The sequence below is a fragment of the Ambystoma mexicanum genome, chromosome 13 (assembly GCF_040938575.1).
Source record: "Ambystoma mexicanum isolate Mex_15411 chromosome 13, UKY_AmexF1_1, whole genome shotgun sequence".
NCBI lineage: Eukaryota > Metazoa > Chordata > Amphibia > Caudata > Ambystomatidae > Ambystoma > Ambystoma mexicanum.
In genome coordinates, this window is record NC_090938.1 from 767,051,950 (window position 1) to 767,072,469 (window position 20,520).

Sequence of the window (20,520 nt, forward strand, 5' to 3'; positions counted from 1 at the left end):
GGTCCATGTTGGCAGCAGTGCACCTACAACTCTACATGGCGGCAACACTGTACAGTTGGAAGTGGTGGGAGTGCAGGCATTTCCAGGTGGTGAGACTACTAATTCCTTACATTCGTAATGTCATGTTAATGGTAGTTTTGAGGGTCAGTAGCTGATAAGTGTTATTGCTAAATACCTGCTCAAGTGTGTTGTTGGTCCTGCATTACTGTGAGCATTTCAGGTGTCGCGAGTTTCAATTAGGGACACTGTACTTTGTGACACTTGTGTCATGTTGTGGGGATTACTTTGTTTACCTGCACATAGCATGGCATGGCACGGTGTGTCGTGTGGCGGTGCTGGGGATGGGTTGGGTGACATGGCACTGTCCTCATGTTGCATTTTGCAGGTGGGTATTCATTTTAGCTGCATGAATGTGTTTTTTCACGAAACTGCATTGGTGGTGTCTGTGTAGGTAGGGATGCACACATTGTAACACTTCCAGGTGAACAATCTCAGGCTGATATGGTTTTGACGGTTGATTCTCCAGACATTCAGGATCAGTGTCAGGTTGAGTCATCATTGATTGTCAGATGGTACGTGCCAGGGCAGTGTGCACTCCACAGGGGTGTGATTTCTATGTGAAGTAATTAGCCACTAGCTGTGTACAGGCTGCCTCCCCCCGTGCCCTTTCCCCTCCCATGCGCAGCGGGCGTGCATGTGGTTGGGGATGTGGGGGCACCACCATGTCCACGGCCAGGCCCCGGCGTGTTGCAACGTTGTGCAGGACACATGCTGCCACTATGATCCTGCACACTACTGGGGGAGCGTATAACAGCTGCCCGCCAGAACGGTCAAGGGAGCGAAAGCGTGACTTAAGCACTCCGAATGTGCGCTCCACTATGCCCCGGGTTGCAATGTGGGCTGTGTTATATCTTACCTCTGGTGGCGTGGTGGGGTTCCGAATTGGCGTCATCATGTGGGGGCTGAGAGGGTAGGCACTTTCCCCTGTGGAGGTGGTGATGGGTATCATTGGTGGGGTTGTGACCTTGCTCAGTATCTGACATGCATGCATGTGCAGTGGCATTCATACTCACCAAGCAGCCATGTATCGCCATGCCGCCCAGCTTCTAGGTCCCGGCTTAGGGTGGACATTCGGTAATTGAAGCTGTCGTGGGTGGACCCGGGATAGTTGGCATATACTGAGGTGATGATTCCCTTGGCATTACATACTACCTGCACGTTGATGGAATGCCAGTGCTTGCGGTTCCTATAGATGTGCTCAGATGCCCTGGGGGGACGTAGAGCCACATGGGTGCAGTCGATGGCACCTAGCACTTTGGGGAATCATGCCACACCGTAAAAATCCAGGGCAGCAGCATGCCTTTCTGCAGGTGTTCTGGGCAGGTATATGTGCCTGCGGACTGATGGGCATGCAGTGATGATGTTCAAGAACTGGTGTAGGCAGCGTGACTGCGTGGCCTGTGACACCCCACCCACTATGGCACTTGTCCGCTGAAATGATCCAGTGGCTAAGAAGTGCAGTACATTGAGGACCTTCTCCAGGGGGCTGAGTGCTTGGGAGCACAGGGTGGGTGATGTGAGGTCATCCTCCCACTCACTCACCAGGTCCAGTATTATGTGTGGTGGAAACCTGTACCTCCCATACACCTGGTCATCAGGCATCCCGAAAAGGCTGGTTCTGGGTGTGAATATTCTGGCCCTGACTATCCTCCTCCTCCTCCTTTGGTAGCCCACGGCCACTGCTGCTAGGAACGGTATATTCATCCTGGCGTCTGAGCTTGTTAGTTTTTTGCGCGCAAATTTATGCGTCGCGGGTCGACGTATGCCTGCTTCCTACTGGCGTGCGTGTTTCTTTGCGCGTGTTGTAGGCGAGCGTGTGAAACTTCCCGCGCACCCCTGAAATCCAGTACCCAGGCCAATAGCGTCTGGAAATTCCCGCGCACCCCGGAATACACGTGCGCTGATGTACTTGCGTGTGTAAGTGCCTGCGCACCCCTGAAATACACGTACATAGGCCAATCGCGTGTACGCGCACTTTTGTCCAATTACACGCGATGACACTCTGACGTGCAGTCTTTCCACGTGTGCTCTGTCATCACGTGCTATGAGGGAAACACCCGTGCGGGTCACGTCACAGACACGCTTACGCGCTGAGGGCCTTTGGTCCAATAGAATCGCGTATGCGTGCTGACGTGCTTACGCGCTAAGGGCCTTTCCTCGAATTTCACGCTGACGTGCAGGATTTTCACGTGCCAAATCACTCCGTATCAAGCTGGCCACGCGAAAACACACGGAAGACCACGCTCCTGCCCAGAAGGCCGAATTACTGCCCCCCAGTGCCCCGAGCAGCCTCCCACGTGCCATCTGATGCTGCCTGCCTGCCTGTCTGCCTGCTGCCACCGTGCCCTGCCATTTGGTGCCTGCACATCAGCCATCTGCAGGGGTCCAGTTGCAGTGTCCACCCCTGCTGGAACAGAAGACTCCCGACTGGGATAACATCGCTCCATAGCCCAGCCCCAGGACCCAGTTGCCCACCCACTCCTGCCTCTGGGGTTGCCATGTCGGGCACTTCGACATCTGGCACCAGTGGCAACCCCAGGCCAGAAGGGCAGAGGGGCACCAGCTTCACTGCCACCCAAGTTGGTGTCCTGGTGGAGCATGTCCTGGGGCAGTATGATGCCCTCTTTGGATCGTCCCGCGCCAGCAAGGAAGGACGGGAGAGGATCTGGGCCGACTGTGTGGTTGCCATCAACGCGGAGGGGGTGGCAACCCGCGACGTCCAGAAGATCAAGAAGCGCTGGGAGGACTTGAGGTCCCGGACCCTCATGAAGGCCCGGCGCCTCGTGGAGGGGGGCCGGGGCCGCATGAGTTCCATCCAGATGAGGGTCCTGGAACGCGTACGCCCAGCGCTCCACGCCCAGATCCTTGAGAGGGAGACCCGTCTGGAGTTGAGCGATAAGTGGCCAAGCATTGCTGTGTGAGACAGGGCATGTTGCGGTGTGCTGGTTGTCTGATACTTGCCTGTATGTGTGACATAGGCCATGTATGCATGTATGTGTGCAGGGTCATCATGGTAATGCATGTGCGACCAGTGATGTGTGAACCACATGGTTGTTGCATGTGTTTAAATGCGACATGGGGAGCCCTATGCAGATTTTACACATGAGAGCATGCCAGTCTCTGTTCCTGGACATGGGTGGGGGTGAGGGATGGGTGCTGATGCCAGGGGTGCTGATGCCAGGTACATATATGGTAGCCATGTCTGTGTGCCTGACCTGCGGGTCTGTGACTTGTGAATGCCATGGATGCATGACACATGTGTGTGACAATGCACAGATTCACTGATGCAGCCTAGTTATCCTTGTATCTGCTGTGTTTGGGGTGTATGAGGCCAGATGGATGTGACTGAGGTGAAGTGTGTGCATGTGATAGGCATGACCCATGATGCATGTGAGTTCCATTTCATTGTATGTTTCAAGAGTCCATTGGACATGTATGGAAATGTCCATGGCATGCACCATGCCTGTTACTGTGTGTGTTTTGCCTGGACTGACCCATGTGTTGTGGAGGGACATGATGGAAGTGTACTTTGACAGTGGTACTCATCTGCTATTGCTTCCTGTCTAGGGGACCATTGTACAGTACCCTGATGCTTGTGTTCTATGTCTCCCTCTACGCAACGGCTAGTGAAGAAGAGGGCGGAGACGGCGCTGTGGAGCAAGGCGGCGGGGATGCCCCCATGGCTGCAGCGGAAGGGGTGGGTGAGCCCCCACAGGGGCCTGCTACGGCGGAAGACGGTGAGGAGCCATCCAGGTTGGTGGTTTCCGCAGCGGAGGAGGAGGCCGCCACTGAGGCACACATGGGGCCTGGTGGGGGCATCCCTGCTGGTGCAAGTGGTGCAGTCCAGGGGCAGGGGCAGGAGGCAGCACAGGTCACCGTGGAGGGGCCTGTGCATGTCGCTGTCCCTGACCCTGTGAGTGCACCACCATGCACCAGCAGGGATGCCCCGTCCCAGGCCCGTCCGCAGGTAGAGGGGATGTCCATGTCACCTGACTCCCCTCCACCTGTGGACGAGGGGACCCGTGGCCGTATGGAGAAGGTCCTGATTGGGGTCGCGATGCGCACGGGTGCAATTCGTGATGACGTGCGTGCTTCCCGGGAGGAGCACGCACGTCGTCACGAAGAGCACCCTGCCGACGTGGCCCAATTGGGATCTTCCATGTTCGGGGGTTTCCTGCATGTGTCGGCCAATCTGGCGGCCCTCTCCTCCTCTGTGGAGGCTATACGCCGGTCGTTCTCCTTTCCGTCTTCCGGCCCAGATGCCACCAGGGGCCCCTGTGGACCTGCCCTGACCAATGCAGCCAGCTCGGTGGGGATCCTATCCCTGCCACAGTCGCGAGTCGGATGTCCAGCAGGGGTGGACACCACAGCAACTGTACCCCAGCAGATGGAGGTTGTGCCGGCATCATCAGGCAGGGCACGTGCACGACAGCGTCGGTGGATTCCATCAGCCTGGATGCCGTCGTGCTGGCAGAGGCAGTTGCGTCGGAGGCAGCAGCAGAGTCAACGTGGGAGGCATCATGGCTCGGGGCCATCAACATCGGAGGGGCAGGCATCAGCCGGAGGGCAGGAGGACCCAGGACGGGAAGTGTCTTCCGTGTGGCTGCGGTTGGGCCAGCAGATAGGTGCGGAGCGGCGGCGGGCGGAATAGGCGCGGCTCACGATGGTCAGGGCGGAGAACTCCATGCGGAGGGCCCTGAGGCGGGCCGAGTGCCTCGAGGCAATCCGCAGGGGGTTGGAGGAGCAGATGGCGTCGTCCCTGTGGACCCTCGGGGCCATGGAACAGGACCGCCTCCGGGACATAGATGAGGAGTTTGATGATGCCCTGGCCCGGAACACCACGGAGTCAGCCGCTGGACTTGCCCGCCGCCTTTGTATATAGTTCTTTAGTTTTAGGTTTCCTTTGTTTCTTCTTATGATTTGGAGTCGACGGACACTGCTCCACTTTTTGTATATAGTTGCATTTTAGTTAGGGTTTTTTGTAGGTTTCCTTTGTTCAGTTGGGCTCATGGACCCTTGGATGTTTTGTACATAGTTCTTCATTGGATTGTTTTTTTTAATTTTTTTATTTATTCACCATGGAGCAATGGTCTTTGCATTTATTTTTCTCTCTCGGATTGATTTGATTTTTAATGTGACTTTGGACAACATTTTTTTGGATTTGGATTTGTAGTTTTGATTTTTTTGGACGGACATGCAGCTTATCTTTTTTTCATTGCCATTGTAGTTTGTTTCATTTCATTTGCATTCAATTTTTTTTAATACAATTTTGTTTTCATACTTCACTGTGTGGTATCATCTCATTGGTTTCATGCATGTCATCTTGGGTGTTTTCCCATTCAATTGCAACCATTGTGTGTGACGGACATGGGTTCATTTGCTTTATGAACATTGGGGGTGTAACATGTAATTTCCATTTCCATGTGGGTGAATGGGTTACTTGGTAGGGCCTTTTGGCTGTGGAGGCTGACCATAACACACATGATTGGGGATTGTGAGGACCTGGGTGCAGGGGGACATAAGTGGGGGCCTGGTGGAGGGTGCCCCACACTGCTGGGGGGTGGGGGTGGTGGGAGACATGAGTTGGACATGAGTGGGGGCCTGGTGGAGGGTGCCCTGCACTGCTGGGGGGTGGGGGTGATAGGGGCCATGAGTGGGGGCCTGGTGGAGGGTGCCTCTGCACTGCTGGGGGGTGGGGGTGGTGGGAGACATGAGTTGGACATGAGTGGGGGCCTGGTGGAGGGTGCCTCTGGATGCTGGGGGGTGGGGGTGCAGGGGGACATGAGTGGGGGCCTGGTGGAGGGTGCCCCTGGATGCTGGGGGGTGGGGGTGATAGGGGACATGAGTGGGGGCCTGGTGGAGGGTGCCCCACACTGCTGGGGGGTGGGGGTGATAGGGGACATGAGTGGGGGCCTGGTGGAGGGTGCCCCTGGATGCTGGGGGGTAGGGGTGATAGGGGATATGAGTGGGGGCCTGGTGGAGGGTGCCCCACACTGCTGGGGGGTGGGGGTGGTGGGAGACATGAGTTGGACATGAGTGGGGGCCTGGTGGAGGGTGCCCCTGGATGCTGGGGGGTGGGGTGATAGGGGACATGAGTGGGGGCCTGGTGGAGGGTGCCCCACACTGCTGGGGGGTGGGGGTGGTGGGAGACATGAGTTGGACATGAGTGAGGGCCTGGTGGAGGGTGCCCCTGGATGCTGGGGGGTGGGGGTGATAGGGGACATGAGTGGGGGCCTGGTGGAGGGTGCCCCGGGATGCTGGGGGGTGGGGGTGCAGGGGGACATGTGTGGGGGCCTGGTGGAGGGTGCCCCTAGATGCTGGGGGGTGGGGGTGATAGGGGACATGAGTGGGGGCCTGGTGGAGGGTGCCCTGCACTGCTGGGGGGTGGGGGTGCAGGGGGCCATGAGTGGGGGCCTGGTGGAGGGTGCCCCTGGATGCTGGGGGGTGGGGGTGATAGGGGCCATGAGTGGGGGCCTGGTGGAGGGTGCCCCTGGATGCTGGGGGGTGGGGGTGCAGGGGGACATGAGTTGGACATGAGTGGGTGCCTGGTGGAGGGTGCCCTGCACTGCTGGGGGGTGGGGGTGCAGGGGGCCATGAGTGGGGGCCTGGTGGAGGGTACCCCTGGATGCTGGGGGGTGGGGGTGATAGGGGACATGAGTGGGGGCCTGGTGGAGGGTGCCCCACACTGCTGGGGGGTGGGGGTGCTGGGTGACATGAGCAGGTGTGCAGGGTAGTCCCCTGTGGTGTCGGCTGCCTGCAGGGGCCGTGGAGGGTGTACAGGGAATACCTGGGAGCACACAGCCAAATCGCGTGTAGAATTTCCCACGTACCCCTGAAATACACGTACCCAGCCAAATCCCGTGTGGGACTTCCCGCAAACCCCTGAAATCCACATACCATGCCAAATCGCGTGTGCAACTTCCCGCGCACCCCTGAGATCCACGTACCCAGCCAAGTTGCGTGTGGACATTCCCACGCACGTACCCGGCCAAATCGCGTGTGGAACTTCCCGCGCACCCCCTGAAATCCACGTACCCTTCCAAATCGCGTGTGAGACTTCCCGCGCACCCCTGAGATCCACGTACCCAGCCAAATCGCGTGTGGAAATTCCCGCGCACGTACCCGGCCAAATCGCGTGTGGATCTTCCTGCGCACCCCTGAAATCCACGTACCCTGCCAAATCGCGTGTGGGACTTCCCGCGCACCCCTGAGATCCACGTACCCAGCCAAGTCGCATGTGGAAATTCCTGCGCACGTACCCGGCCAAATCGCGTGTGGAACTTCCCGCGCACCCCTGAAATGCACGTACCCTGCCAAATCACGTGTGAGACTTCCCGCGCACCCCTGAGATCCACGTACCCAGCCAAATCGCGTGTGGAAATTCCTGCGCACGTACCCGGCCAAATCGCGTGTGGAACTTCCCGCGCACCCCTGAAATCCACGTACCCTGCCAAATCGCGTGTGAAAGTTCCCGCGCACCCCGGAATACACACACACGTTATTTTTCAGTCAGCGGGTGTCCGTGTTTGTGGGTACCCCATTGCACGTCATTTGTCCTGGAGGGCCACAGTATAGGACATTCATCATAGCTGTATATAGGTGCTATTTGTTGGTGCACCTTTTGGCGCACATTTATTACAGGCGCAGAGACGCTACCGCCTGCTTTCTTGTGGCGGTCGTGTTTGTGCCTGTGCGCTGGTTTGACCGTGCGCTTTTTTGCCCTATTCGATTCCATGAATACGTGTTGTAGGCGAGCGTGTGGGCGTTCCGCGCACTTGCACCCTGTACTTCCCCCGTGACGCCCACATTTTGGCAAGTTGTTCCCCATTCCGAGTGTTACGCCCCGTGTTCCGCCTACTTTTGTTGTGTGCGCCGCGCTATGTGCGATTTTCGCTGTGGCCTGTGCGATTTTCGCTGTGACCTGGCGCACGCCGTTAGATGGCCTTTGCGCCAACGTGCGCCGCGCACTTTTTTAGCGCACATCAGATGACTTTCTCGCGCACGGCCTTCCATGGATCGATGTGCGCTGCTTTTCGTGCGATTTTCGCACTTGCACTGCGATTTTCGCTATTCCACTGCGAATCGCATGTTTTTGGCCACTTGCGCCGCGCTAATTATTCCATGAATCGGCCTGTTTATCTCTAACTGGTACTGTCTCACTCATTCATCTCTACCTGGTACTGGTCCACTCACTCATCTCTACCTGGTACTGGCTCACTCACTCATCTCTGCCTGGTACTGGCTCACTCACTCATATCTACCTGGTACTGGCTCACTCAATCATCTATACCTGGTACTGGCTCACTCACTCATCTCTACCTGGTACTGGCTCACTCACTCATCTCTACCTGGCCCTGGCTCACTCACTCATCTCCAACTGGCACTGGCTCACTCAATCATCTCTACCTGGCACTGGCTCACTCACTCATCTCTACCTGGTACTGGCTCACTCACTCATCTGTACCTGGTACTGGCTCACTCAATCATCTCTACCTGGTACTGGCTCACTCACTCATCTCTACCTGGTACTGGCTCACTCACTCATCTCTACCTGATGTTGGCTCACTCACTCATCTCTACCTGGTGCTGGCTCACTCACTCATCTGTACCTGGCCCTGGCTCACTCACTCATCTCTACCTGGTACTGGCTCACTCACTCATCTCTACCTGGCACTGGCTCACTCAATCATCTATACCTGGTACTGGCTCTCTCACTCATCTCTACCTGGCACTGGCTCACTCACTCATCTCTACCTGGTACTGGCTCGCTCACTCATCTCTACCTGGTACTGGCTCGCTCACTCATCTCTACCTGGCACTGGCTCGCTCACTCATCTCTACCTGGTACTGGCTCGCTCACTCATCTCTACCTGGCACTGGCTCGCTCACTCATCTCTACCTGGTACTGGCTCGCTCACTCATCTCTACCTGGCACTGGCTCACTCACTCATCTCTACCTGGTACTGGCTCACTCACTCATCTCTACCTGGTACTGGCTCACTCACTCATCTCTACCTGGTACTGGCTCACTCACTCATCTCTACCTGGCCCTGGCTCACTCACTCATCTCCAACTGGTACTGGCCCACTCAATCATCTCTACCTGGCACTGGCTCACTCACTCATCTCTACCTGGCGCTGGCTCACTCACTCATCTCTACCTGGTACTGGCTCACTCACTCATCTCTAACTGGCACTGGCTCACTCACTCATCTCTACCTGGTACTGGCTCACTCACTCATCTGTACCTGGTACTGGCTCACTCACTCATCTCTACCTGGTGCTGGCTCACTCACTCATCTGTACCTGGTACTGGCTCACTCAATCATCTCTACCTGGTACTGGCTCACTCACTCATCTCTACCTGGTGCTGGCTCACTCACTCATCTCTACCTGGTACTGGCTCACTCACTCATCTGTACCTGGCCCTGGCTCGCTCACTCATCTCTACCTGGTACTGGCTCACTCACTCATCTCTACCTGGTACTGGCTCGCTCACTCATCTCTACCTGGTACTGGCTCGCTCACTCATCTCTACCTGGTACTGTCTCACTCACTCATCTCTACATGGTACTGGCTCACTCAATCATCTCTACCTGGTACTGGCTCACTCAATCATCTCTACCTGGTACTGGCTCACTCAATCATCTCTACCTGGTACTGGCTCACTCACAGCACTGGCTCGCTCACTCATCTCTACCTGGTACTGGCTCACTCACTCATCTCTACCTGGTACTGGCTCACTCACTCATCTCTACCTGGCCCACTCGCTCATCTCTACCTGGCGCTGGCTCACTCACTCATCTCTACCTGGCGCTGGCTCACTCACTGATCTCTACCTGGTGCTGGCTCACTCACTCACTCATCTCTAGCTGGCACTGGCTCACTCACTCATGTCTATCTGGCGCTGGCTCACTCACTCATCTCTACCTGGTGCTGGCTCACTCACTCATCTCTTGCTGGCACTGGCTCACTCACTCATCTCTACCTGGCGCTGGCTCACTCACTCACCTCTACCTGGTACTAGCTCACTCACTCATCTCTACCTGGTACTGGCTCACTCACTCATCTCTACCTGGTACTGGCTCATCTCTACCTGGTACTGGCTCACTCACTTATCTCTACCTAGCACTGGCTCACTCACTCATCTCTACCTGGCACTGGCTCACTCACCCATCTCTACGTGGCACTGGCTCACTTACTCACCTGTACCTGGCTCTGGCTCACTCACTCATCTCTACCTGGCACTGGCTCACTCACTCATCTCTACCTGGCACTGGCTCACTCACTCATCTCTACCTGGCCCTGGCTCACTCACTCATCTCTACCTTGCACTGGCTCACTCACTCATCTCTAACTGGCACTGGCTCACTCACTCATCTCTACCTGGTACTGGCTCACTCACTCATCTCTACCTGGCACTGGCTCACTCACTCATCTCTACCTGGCACTGACTCACTCACTCATCTCTACCTGGCCCTGGCTCACTCACTCATCTCTACCTGGTACTGGCTCACTCACTCATAACTGGTACTGGCTCACTCACTCATCTCTACCTGGTACTGGCTCGCTCACTCACACATCTCTACCTGGTACTGGCTCACTCACTCATAACTGGTACTGGCTCACTCACACATCTCTACCTGGTACTGGCTCACTCACTCATGGTTCCATGTAATAATGTCCTCTCAAAAATATCGCCATGCAAAAACATGGCCGTTTTTTGTGGGGACATTATTACATGGAACATGCGTGGGACACCCCTGCAACCCCCAAACCCGTTTCTTTTCTTCATGGGGAGCGGGGGACACCCTCGCAACCCCTGCTGCCCCTGTCCCTATATATATGGTCACCCATATAATTTCGCCACAACCTTTTCCCGGCGATATTATATACGGCAACCATATATATGGGGATAATATTACCTGATACCTCACTCATCTCTACCTGGTACTGGCTCACTCACTCATCTCTACCTGGCATTGGCTCACTCACTCATCTCTACCTGGTACTGGCTCACTCACTCACTCACTCACTCATCTCTACCTGGCACTGGCTCACTCACTCATCTCTACCTGGTACTGGCTCACTCACTCATCTCTACCTGGCATTGGCTCACTCACTCATCTCTACCTGGTACTGGCTCACTCACTCATCTCTACCTGGTACTGGCTCACTCACTCTATCTGAAGGAGGAGCCCATATATTTGGCATTCACAGACCTGAGCACAGTGTTTGACAAAGTCAACCGCACAAAGCTGTGGGATATTCTCCGGTCGATGGACTGCCCGGGGGCACAGGTGGACTTTTTGGCGAGGTTGCATGGTAACACTCAAGCCTGTGTGAGGAGCAGCGTTGGTGGGCGCTGCACAAGCTCCTTCAAAGTTGAATTGGGGGTGCGCCAGGGATGTGTGCTGGCGCCCCTCCTGTTCTATTTGTATATAAATGGTCTCTATAAGCATATTTTGGGGTCAACCCCTGATGTCCCAAGGCTGGGTAACCGGCCCTTACCTGTTTTGGTGTATGCGGACGATTCCGTTCTGATGGCCCATACACCAGGGGCTCTGCAGGCCCTCTTAACAGAATACGCCACCTTCATGGAGGGCCTGGATCTGGTGGTGAATGCAGCCAAGTCAGCGGTGATGTCATGCTGGAAGGGGAGACGGAGGATCAACTTCAGGGCCATGCTTTGTAGGTTTCCTGTGATCCCCAGGTTGGACCAATTTGATTATTTGGGTGTCAGATTTTCTGCCTGCATGGACCCCTCAGCTCATGTGAATAAACAAGCTTTGCAGTTTAAGCGGCTCTGGGTGGGGTCTCAAGGGCAATGTCTTTGTTTAAGGCAAAACCGATAACCCCCATGCTCCAGCTGTACAAGGGAAAAGTGGTTTCGGTAGCCAAATTTGGGATGGAGCTGTGGGGTCGTTCCGGTGTAAATGTTATCCAGACCCTAGAGAATCAATTTATGAAAAACCTCCTAGTGCTGCCAAGTTCTGCACCTAATTTTGGAGTTTGGACAGAATTGGGCTGCACATCAATTAGTGACATGATGTCCGTGCAGCCGGTATTACACTGGCTCAGGCTATGGGGAAATGGCAGCCGGTATTACACTGGCTCAGGCTATAGGGAAATGGCAGCCGGTATTACACTGGCTCAGGCTATGGGGAAATGGCAGCCGGTATTACACTGGCTCAGGCTATGGGGAAATGGCAGCCAGTATTACACTGGCTCAGGCTATGGGGAAATGGCAGCTGGTATTACACTGGCTCGGGCTATGGGGAAATGGCGGGGCGACACTGACTCAAGAATTGATCACCTATCTGATAATCAAGGACCAGGGTGCCAAGATCCCGTGGTTGGCTCACATCAGGAAACAGCTGGCTGGGTTAAATTGTACACACCTGTATCCACCCAGCAGTGTGCTCTCCATGGGAGAATGGGAGAAATACATCATTGGACTGTCTGCTTTCGAGAGTCTGTACACCGAGATAGGGAAAGCAGGGAAACTATGAAGCCAATACATCGTGGCTTGATGACTATTATGTCCCCGGGTGTACAGCATTATCTACTATGGGCAGAGTCTCCTAGGGACAGGGTCCTCGTGACAAGGGCGAGGTTTAACTGCATCCCCCTAAAGGCTGTGGCGGCAGCATGAGCCGGGGGGGGGGTGCAGATAGATCCTGTCCAATCTGCAAAGCATCATATGAGGACCTGGCGCACCTGATTCTGTTTTGCCCTGAATATGTTAAAGCAGGAAGCCTGCTTATACAACCTTTACTAAGGGACCTCGGAGTTGTGCAATACCAGCCTGCCCTAACTTATTTGTTATGGGCAAGCTCACCCCAAGTGGGCTGGTCGCTACTTACGTACCTACGGTCACAGGAAACGACTGCTTGATACATTGCCCCAACTAAGAAATACCCTCTAATGCACCCACCAAGGACGTCATTTAGCTACTTTTTCTGCTCTTTGGACCCCTTGTGATGCCCAATGCTGTGCTTTTATGGTGTAGTATTTGTATGTTTTTTGTCATGGTTTTATGGATTTTTTTACATGCAACTCCGAATAAACTTGATGATGATGAAATACCCAATTACAGAGAAACAAATAGAATGAATGCAAGGAGAGCCTCCCTCAGAGTCCTCCAGGTACACATGAAATGAATGCAAGGAGAGCCTCCCCCTGAGTCCTCCAGGTACAAATAGAATGAATGCAAGGAGAGCCTCCCTCTGAGTCCTCCAGGTGCAAATAGAATTAATGCAAGGAGAGCCTCCCCCTGAGTCCTCCAGGTGCAAATAGAATGATTGCAAGGAGAGCCTCCCTCCGAGTCCTCCGGGTGCAAATAGAATGATTGCAAGGAGAGCCTCCCTCTGAGCCCTCCAGGTGGCAGGTGGAGGCTCTTTTTTACAGCCCCATGTTACTACTTCTACACATGACAAAGTCATTGACGTAGATCAAGGCAATAATGACTCTGATGATGATCAATATTGTGATGAGGATGATTATGCTGCTGATGACCAATGCTTAATCCCCTCCCCTCCAGATGCAGATCAGCCAGTACCTGATTCTCCTGTGCATGGTCAAGTCTTGTACAATGATCTGCTCAAAAGGGCAGCAGATCACTTTAGGATACAAACACAAGACGTCCCCCAAGATTAAGACTTGGTAGACGAGATGCTCGAAGAGAAATCTGCAGTAGGTCAATGTATACCTTTACTAGTCACTAAATAAAAGGATACAGCCCTCTCTAGTTACACCATCTCTTACCAGGGCTCGTAATCCCAGAATTGGAAAGACTTTTCGGCCTGCACCTTCTGAGCCTTTGTACACCAAGGGCCATCTCAAACCTGACTCCTTAGTGGTTACCACCACCCACAAAAGAGCAGGGACACCATTAGCTTCTGCTGAAGCGCCCCCAGAAAAAGAGAGCAAAAAGCTTTACGCATTAGGGAAAAAGGTAGCAACGTCAGCCACATACCAGGTGCAAATTTCTAACGCAACCCTGCTCTCCAGTTACAATAGGTCCCTTTGGGATAAAGTACAAACTCAACTAGATTCTTTCCCAGACCCTATTCATACAGAAATTCTAAAAACTGTCTATGAAGGCAGACAGGTAGCAAATAATATTCCACTCAGGGGGGTCTACAACCAGGTTTTAGCTTACTACACTCCTCACAGAGGATACATGTCCAATTGCATATCAGTCTGGCCCCACCCACAAGGGCAGTGCAGCACCGGAATGCTAGGCAATTCTCCTCTGAACAAGAGTAACCATCAGAGTGAACACCCCATTCTCGTGTGAATGTGCTGTGAGAAACTCATGGTGACCGAAAGTAAGACAGACACAAGTGAGTACAGTTCATGGTTGTTTATTGAACAATAAAAATGGTATGCGGGTTGAAAAAACTCCTAATCTAAACCTAAATCTAAGATGGGACAGGCGTCGACCATCAAATGGAAAATAAGGCCGTCCCAGTGATGTCAAGTCAAATAAAAAAGGCCTATACTAAGAAACCTATTGCCAAACCTTACAACTATGACAAAAGGGGGTGTGGGATAGTCTTCCAGAAAAGAAAGACGTGTTCTCCAAATAATAAATCAGGCTGCGATAGCTTGGGTCTCCCTTCCCCACGTTTCTATCACGGGGTTAAGGTGGGAGCTTGAAGCACAGCACAGTCTCAGGCCTCACCAGCACGAGACAGCAGTTCCAAGGGCGGTTCTCAAGACGTCTAGGCCGAGTCTCGATTCCTCAGAAAGACTCTTGCCTTTGGGTCTGAAGTGTTCAAACAATGAAACCAAAAAAGTTAATTTCTCAAATTTTGTTTCCAAATCTCGATCCGGGTGAAGGTTTCACCCCTGGGTCCTCCTCGTCTGGGCGGATCCCCTTTTGTATTATCGCTTTGTTACAGTTCATATGTTCATGGGATTCACGTCCCTTTCTTTTATTCACCGGGTGGGATTCCCTTCCCCTACTTTTAGCCAACTTGCGGATCAAAGTCCTTCGATTTTACAGGGCTTTTGCTCGACCCTCATGTATGACCACTTTGCTTCCTTTGGCAGCCTTCCTATGGCCTTCTGGTTTCTGTAGTTTCTCAATATGGGGCTCGACCAGAGTCTTTTTAGTTGACACCCAAGTGGTGTCAGTCTCCCTCTGCAGCTGGTTTTCCCCTTTATACTTTCAACAGTTCAATCATTGTTCATTACTTCTGCTTCATAAAGGTGCCCTTTTGCGATTTTCACTCAACACAACCCAGCTTTTATCGATTCTTCCCTTGACTCATCGATTGTGCTTAATTGCTGGGCTTTTAGCTTCTTTGGAGTCAAGGTCAGTACCACAGGCCTGGGAGTCTCCTCGCCTCCACCTTATCTGCATAGGCTCGCCCTGTGTACCGTTGACATCTGCAACAGGACACTTTGGCTATTGTTTGCGGTCTCAAATTTTCCTCCAAAAAGGGCAAGGTCACTTCTCTCCTCACCACCCTCTCGCTTCCCGTCACTTTTCTCCTTCTTTTGAACTGCTGTGTTGTAGCTGTCTCGATATGCTGTCTGCCATGTTTGTCTCTCTCGTACTGTGCATCCCTGTGGGGAAGGTAAAGGGCCGTCAGGTGTGTGTGGTTTTGAACAATTGCCAGACTTTGCCTGACCCTGGTATTGGGACATGTCAGGTAAACGGCTCTTGTGTTAGTCCATTGTGCGTTATGTTGTGCAAGAGTGTTCGCAGTAAAAAGGGGTGGGGGGCAGTGGTTTGGAATGTCCTTAGTGAGAGGATGGGGAAAAGGTGTTAAATGAAGGGGGATACCGCGTTTCACCCGTCAGTGTCCCACTCGCCGAGGACCCCTCCATCCAGGTGATCCTCCTTCGCTGGTCCACCCCCAAGAACTGGATCCAGAGGCGATGGCCGTGTCCTGGCCACCTGGATGACGAATCCCGGGGACTAGCGAGGGAGACACCTTCAGGTTTCTCAGTGCTCATTGCATCTCGTGCTACAAGTAACAATATCTGCATCACTGTTCCTCATGTCAATCCACGTCCCTCTTTCTCTTTCCATCGTTCCACCGTGCGCAATTCTGTGACGCTCATGAAATGAACGTTTCCTGTGGCAATTTCAATGTCTGAGCCCCTACACTAGAGCGGGCAAGCTGGATTCCAGATAGGCTGAAGAGGTCACATGATATTCTCAGACTTCTTTTATGTCTATGTCTCAATAGACAGTTAGCTGAAGTTCCCATATTATGTTATAAAACCATGCAAATGATCATGCAGAATCGTCAGAGGAAGCAGTTTGCAAGAATTTTCCTCATGTTGATTTATAATACAGTCCTTGTTCTGGATATCTGTAGGTTCATCGTTCCAAAGAAGCTAGGGACGTCATCTCTGTTATCCAGGTGGCCAATGAGATTTGATTATCAAAGTATCTTATAAAATCTTGGATATACTGATGTTGCAGGAAATACATTTGCAATACATTTTGCCTAGAATGGATTGGAACGCAATTCCATAGTGCGCATAATCAAAGTATTAGAGCACGGACTATCCTCATTCACAAGAAACATACATTTATATTTTTAAGGCAATGCTCTTCTTAACGTGCATAACTAGAAGTGAACTATTCTAAAAGAAGGCAAGAAAGTATAAGGATGTGTTCTTTCCACTGCTTCACTGATCCTAAAATGGGTGCATTTTGTCTTTGATATTCCTCTGCAGAGAACAAGGCCTCCAGGATGAGGAAACTTGGCGTCCATGGTGACAGAGGTGCGTGCCCCACCCCGGGAGAACATGCCTTACCATTCCGCGAGAGGAGGTTCTCCATCAAAGTGAAAACATGGCGTCCTGATCAAATCTATTCTCCAAGACATTTACTTCACATGTTCCCTCTTCAGGGAGACCAGACTTTCCATTTCATAGAGAATTATTTGGGGGCAATGAATAAAAGATCACAATAATTGAGAGAGGGAAGCCTGCAGTATACAAGAAGCTGGTGATGACGAATTCAGCATCTTCTAACTATTATTCTACCCTGGTATATACAATTATTAAAAATGATTAATGTTTCCCTGCTTTCCTATGTTAGATGTTTAATGCCAATATGTGAAATTGAAACAAACCAATTAACAGCCAATAAATAAATACTCTTTTGATTGGACATAAGCGATCACATGGTTTCATCCATTTTATATAATATTGAAAGCTATAAGCAGCAACAGGGACATGTTTTGAATGGGGTGAAAGAAGCAATGTCTAAAATGGCCGACATCTTTCTGAGCCTGATTATATGTTTATGTTTATTGTGTTTATATAGCGCTTTACACCAAAGCGCTTTACATAATAACAACAACAATACAATAACAGTAGAAGCAATTACAAAATATGAGTCAAACCAGTAATACAGCAACTAGAACAATTTGCCAGTGAAGATAAATGAGGGAAGAGGGGGTGGAGAGGGGAAGAGAGTGGGGAACAGGAAGTGAGATAAGCTGAATACATACAGTGAGTATTGTCGCTGCAGTGTCCTCTCAATGTTGCATAGTTACATTTCAGTTGTGATGTCATTTCCTCATGGGAAATTCTCTTTTCTGCCTCTTTTATTTGTGAAGCCACCAGAGGAGGGGGCATTTAGGGGCCGAATTCTTCTTTTGGGTGTGGGAGGGGTTTCTGGGTGTGTATTGGATTTCTAGTTCTTAGAGATCAGCACTCCTCTAACCCGGATACATACATACATACAGACATGATTGTGGTTTTGTTTCTTGTCAAAGGCAGTGTTTTTTTCAGGAATCAAAAAGCTGATTAAGGCTTGATTCACCACTGCTCCTTTCTCACTGTTGCTGGTGAGATGGTACTCACATATTGCTCACTTTTACTTGATCTCTCAAAGGTTACACACTTGGGCTCATCACCAGCCTCCTCACACCTGCCTCTGTAGCACTTTCTCAGGTTTACAGGACTAGAGAATACCCCGGGCAGTGTATACAACAAATAATGTTACCTTGGAATAAAACAAGAAATAAGGCACTTCCCATGACCCTTGAGCTTCTGATGGCAAGAAATTCCTTTGTTTGTAAACTGCACCATTGCTTTGTGCCGTTGTTTCTTTTTTTAATGAGCGAGTGTGTGTGTGTGTGTGCACGTGCTTGTGTGTGTTCCTGTCTCTCCATGTCTGTTTCGGTCTACGTTTGTGTTGCTCTTTTGTGTCTCTCTCTCTCTCTCTCTCTCTCTCTCTCTCTCTCTCTCTCTCTCTCTCTCTCTCTCTCTCTCTCTCTCTCTCTCTCTCTCTCTATATATATATATATATATATATATATATATATATATATATATATATCCTTATCTCTCTTTACCGCTTTGTCGTTTCTCTCTGAGACTGTCCTTTTGTCTCACGCTCCCTCCCTGTCTATTTATCCACCCCCTCTCTCTCAGGGGCCACGCTGTATGTAGTATGCAATGTGTTTTCTCTTTCCTCTCTCACCCTCTCTTCCCTTCTCCCTTTTGAGTCTGTGCAATGAGTCGGCGTCTCTTTCGCTCTTTCTCAAGTCCTCTCTCACCTTCTCCCTCTTGAGCCTCTCCACTGAGTCGAGGTCCCTCCCCCTAGGCTCTCTCTCATCCGCCTCCCAAGATTACTCTTACTTGGGGTGACCAGATTCCCGGGTTTTGTTGGGACTGTCCTGGAATTGGGGGTTCTGTACCCGCCCTCATCCTGAGAGTACTTTATATTTGTAAACTCCGTCCTGGTTTTTGGGAGAGATCAAGAGGGCTTTCAGTAGCTGCCAGCCGGTAAGAATGCACAATCTCGCAAATAATACTGGGTTGCAACGCGCTCGCAAGTCAAGATAGTATTTTGCGTTCCAATAAATGTTATAATTGACTTTACAGGTTGTCCTCAAACCACCAATCTTATAGTCAACAGTTGTAGCGCTGTTGAGTTTCATGCTGTCACCTGTCGGGAGATCCTGGATGTGTGAGGAGGTGGGGGTGAACCATGTCTCTGTGATAAAATGTGCATCTAAGTTGGGTGGGGATGAGGTCAGCAATGTCTACTGCATTTGGTACCACAGAATGAGCATTGATGAGCATGAGGTTGCATGTGTGTTTTGGAGGTGGCATGTGGGTGGTGATGAGGGCTGTGGTTGAGCTTCTGTGAGTTGGACGTGCATGGGTGCAGGGTGTGGACTGAGTGTTTTCATGTTAGAATTGGATGGTAAGGGGTGAGTGAGATGTGATGCACCTGCTGCTTGTTTACCTGGGACTGCGTAGAGCAGAGGATCCATCCCTTTCCAGGCCCTAACAGGACCAAAAGGGGAGATGGGCTCCCCAGAGGGTGTGGGGAATAAGCATCAGAGGGAGAGGACAAGGCGTTGGACAGGATCCCCAGAGTAGCAGATTTGGGACCCTCACACCTGTAATTATTGTAAGCAGGAGGGTCACTGGAAAAATGAGTGCCGTACCAGGACCCAAAGGAACTTTTCACCCCCTACTCCTAAATCCACCTGATTCTCTAATACGGATGTGCCATGATTTACCCCGAGCAAGGTATGGCCTGCTGCCCCAGATGAAGATCAGAATATGGACAGCCCAAGAGAAAACCTCACCATGAATCCATTGATACCTTTAGATCAGGAAAGTACATATGTAAAGTGTAAAATTGAACGGCAAACCATTTAATGTGTGGTAGATACGGGATAGTAAGTCTGCCTTATGATCTGATTGTTTTCCAGTCGGACCCCTGTCATGTACTATGATTAATACAGTGGGTATTTCCAACACTCCAGTCCCACACCCTGTTACTGAACCTGTATCAATTACCTTAGGTCATATCACTGATAAGCATGCTTCCTTGATAAGTCCTTCTCCAACGGTCGGCTTTTCAGGCATAGACCTCCTTTGCAAACTGAAATATGCTATCTATTACACCTGGACATCTCTGACAGTATCATCAAGGCTGTGTTAGGTTCACTTCAGGGTGTCCAGTCCCAAGATTCAGACTCAAAGGAAGGTATGTCTCTAAATCTCACTGCATCACTATCCCGGGTCCCTTACTGCTTATGGTCAGTGCACAATAACGAAGTCGGATGTATTCAGGATGCAGAGCCCACCTAAATCGGAGTTGACCAGTCCAAACTACTACCCAGAATTCACCAAGATCAGTTGCGCCACAAAGCAGGAACAGGAATTGCCACTCTTACCCAGTCACTCCTGAAACAGGGAATTATAATCCAGACCAGTATCCCTTGTAACAATCCAATACTCCCAGATGGAAGCCACAAAAGGATACCAAATGCTTTCTGTAAGATATCTGTGCTGTAAACTCTCTAGTGCTATCCTTATTTCTGCTAGAATCAAATCCAGCTACTATACTGTCATGTATCTAACAGACAGTGACACACTTAACATTTGTAAATCTCTGCTCTACATTTTTCCTCTATGCAACAATCCACCCAGACAGCAGATCCATGTTTGCATTTTGTTG

General features: G+C 51.5%; 1 protein-coding gene across 1 annotated transcript in view; it reads left to right on the forward strand.

Moving 5' to 3' along the window:
- The window catches only part of LOC138520543 (E3 ubiquitin-protein ligase TRIM11-like), a 119,491-nt gene extending 102,290 nt beyond the window's left edge, over positions 1-17,201 (forward strand). The window contains exon 6 of the mRNA XM_069632887.1: positions 16,764-17,201. Coding sequence (XP_069488988.1) covers positions 16,764-16,806 — 43 coding nt within the window. The 3' untranslated portion in view covers positions 16,807-17,201. The remainder of the gene's footprint in view (positions 1-16,763) is intronic.
- Positions 17,202-20,520: the final 3,319 nt, after the last annotated feature.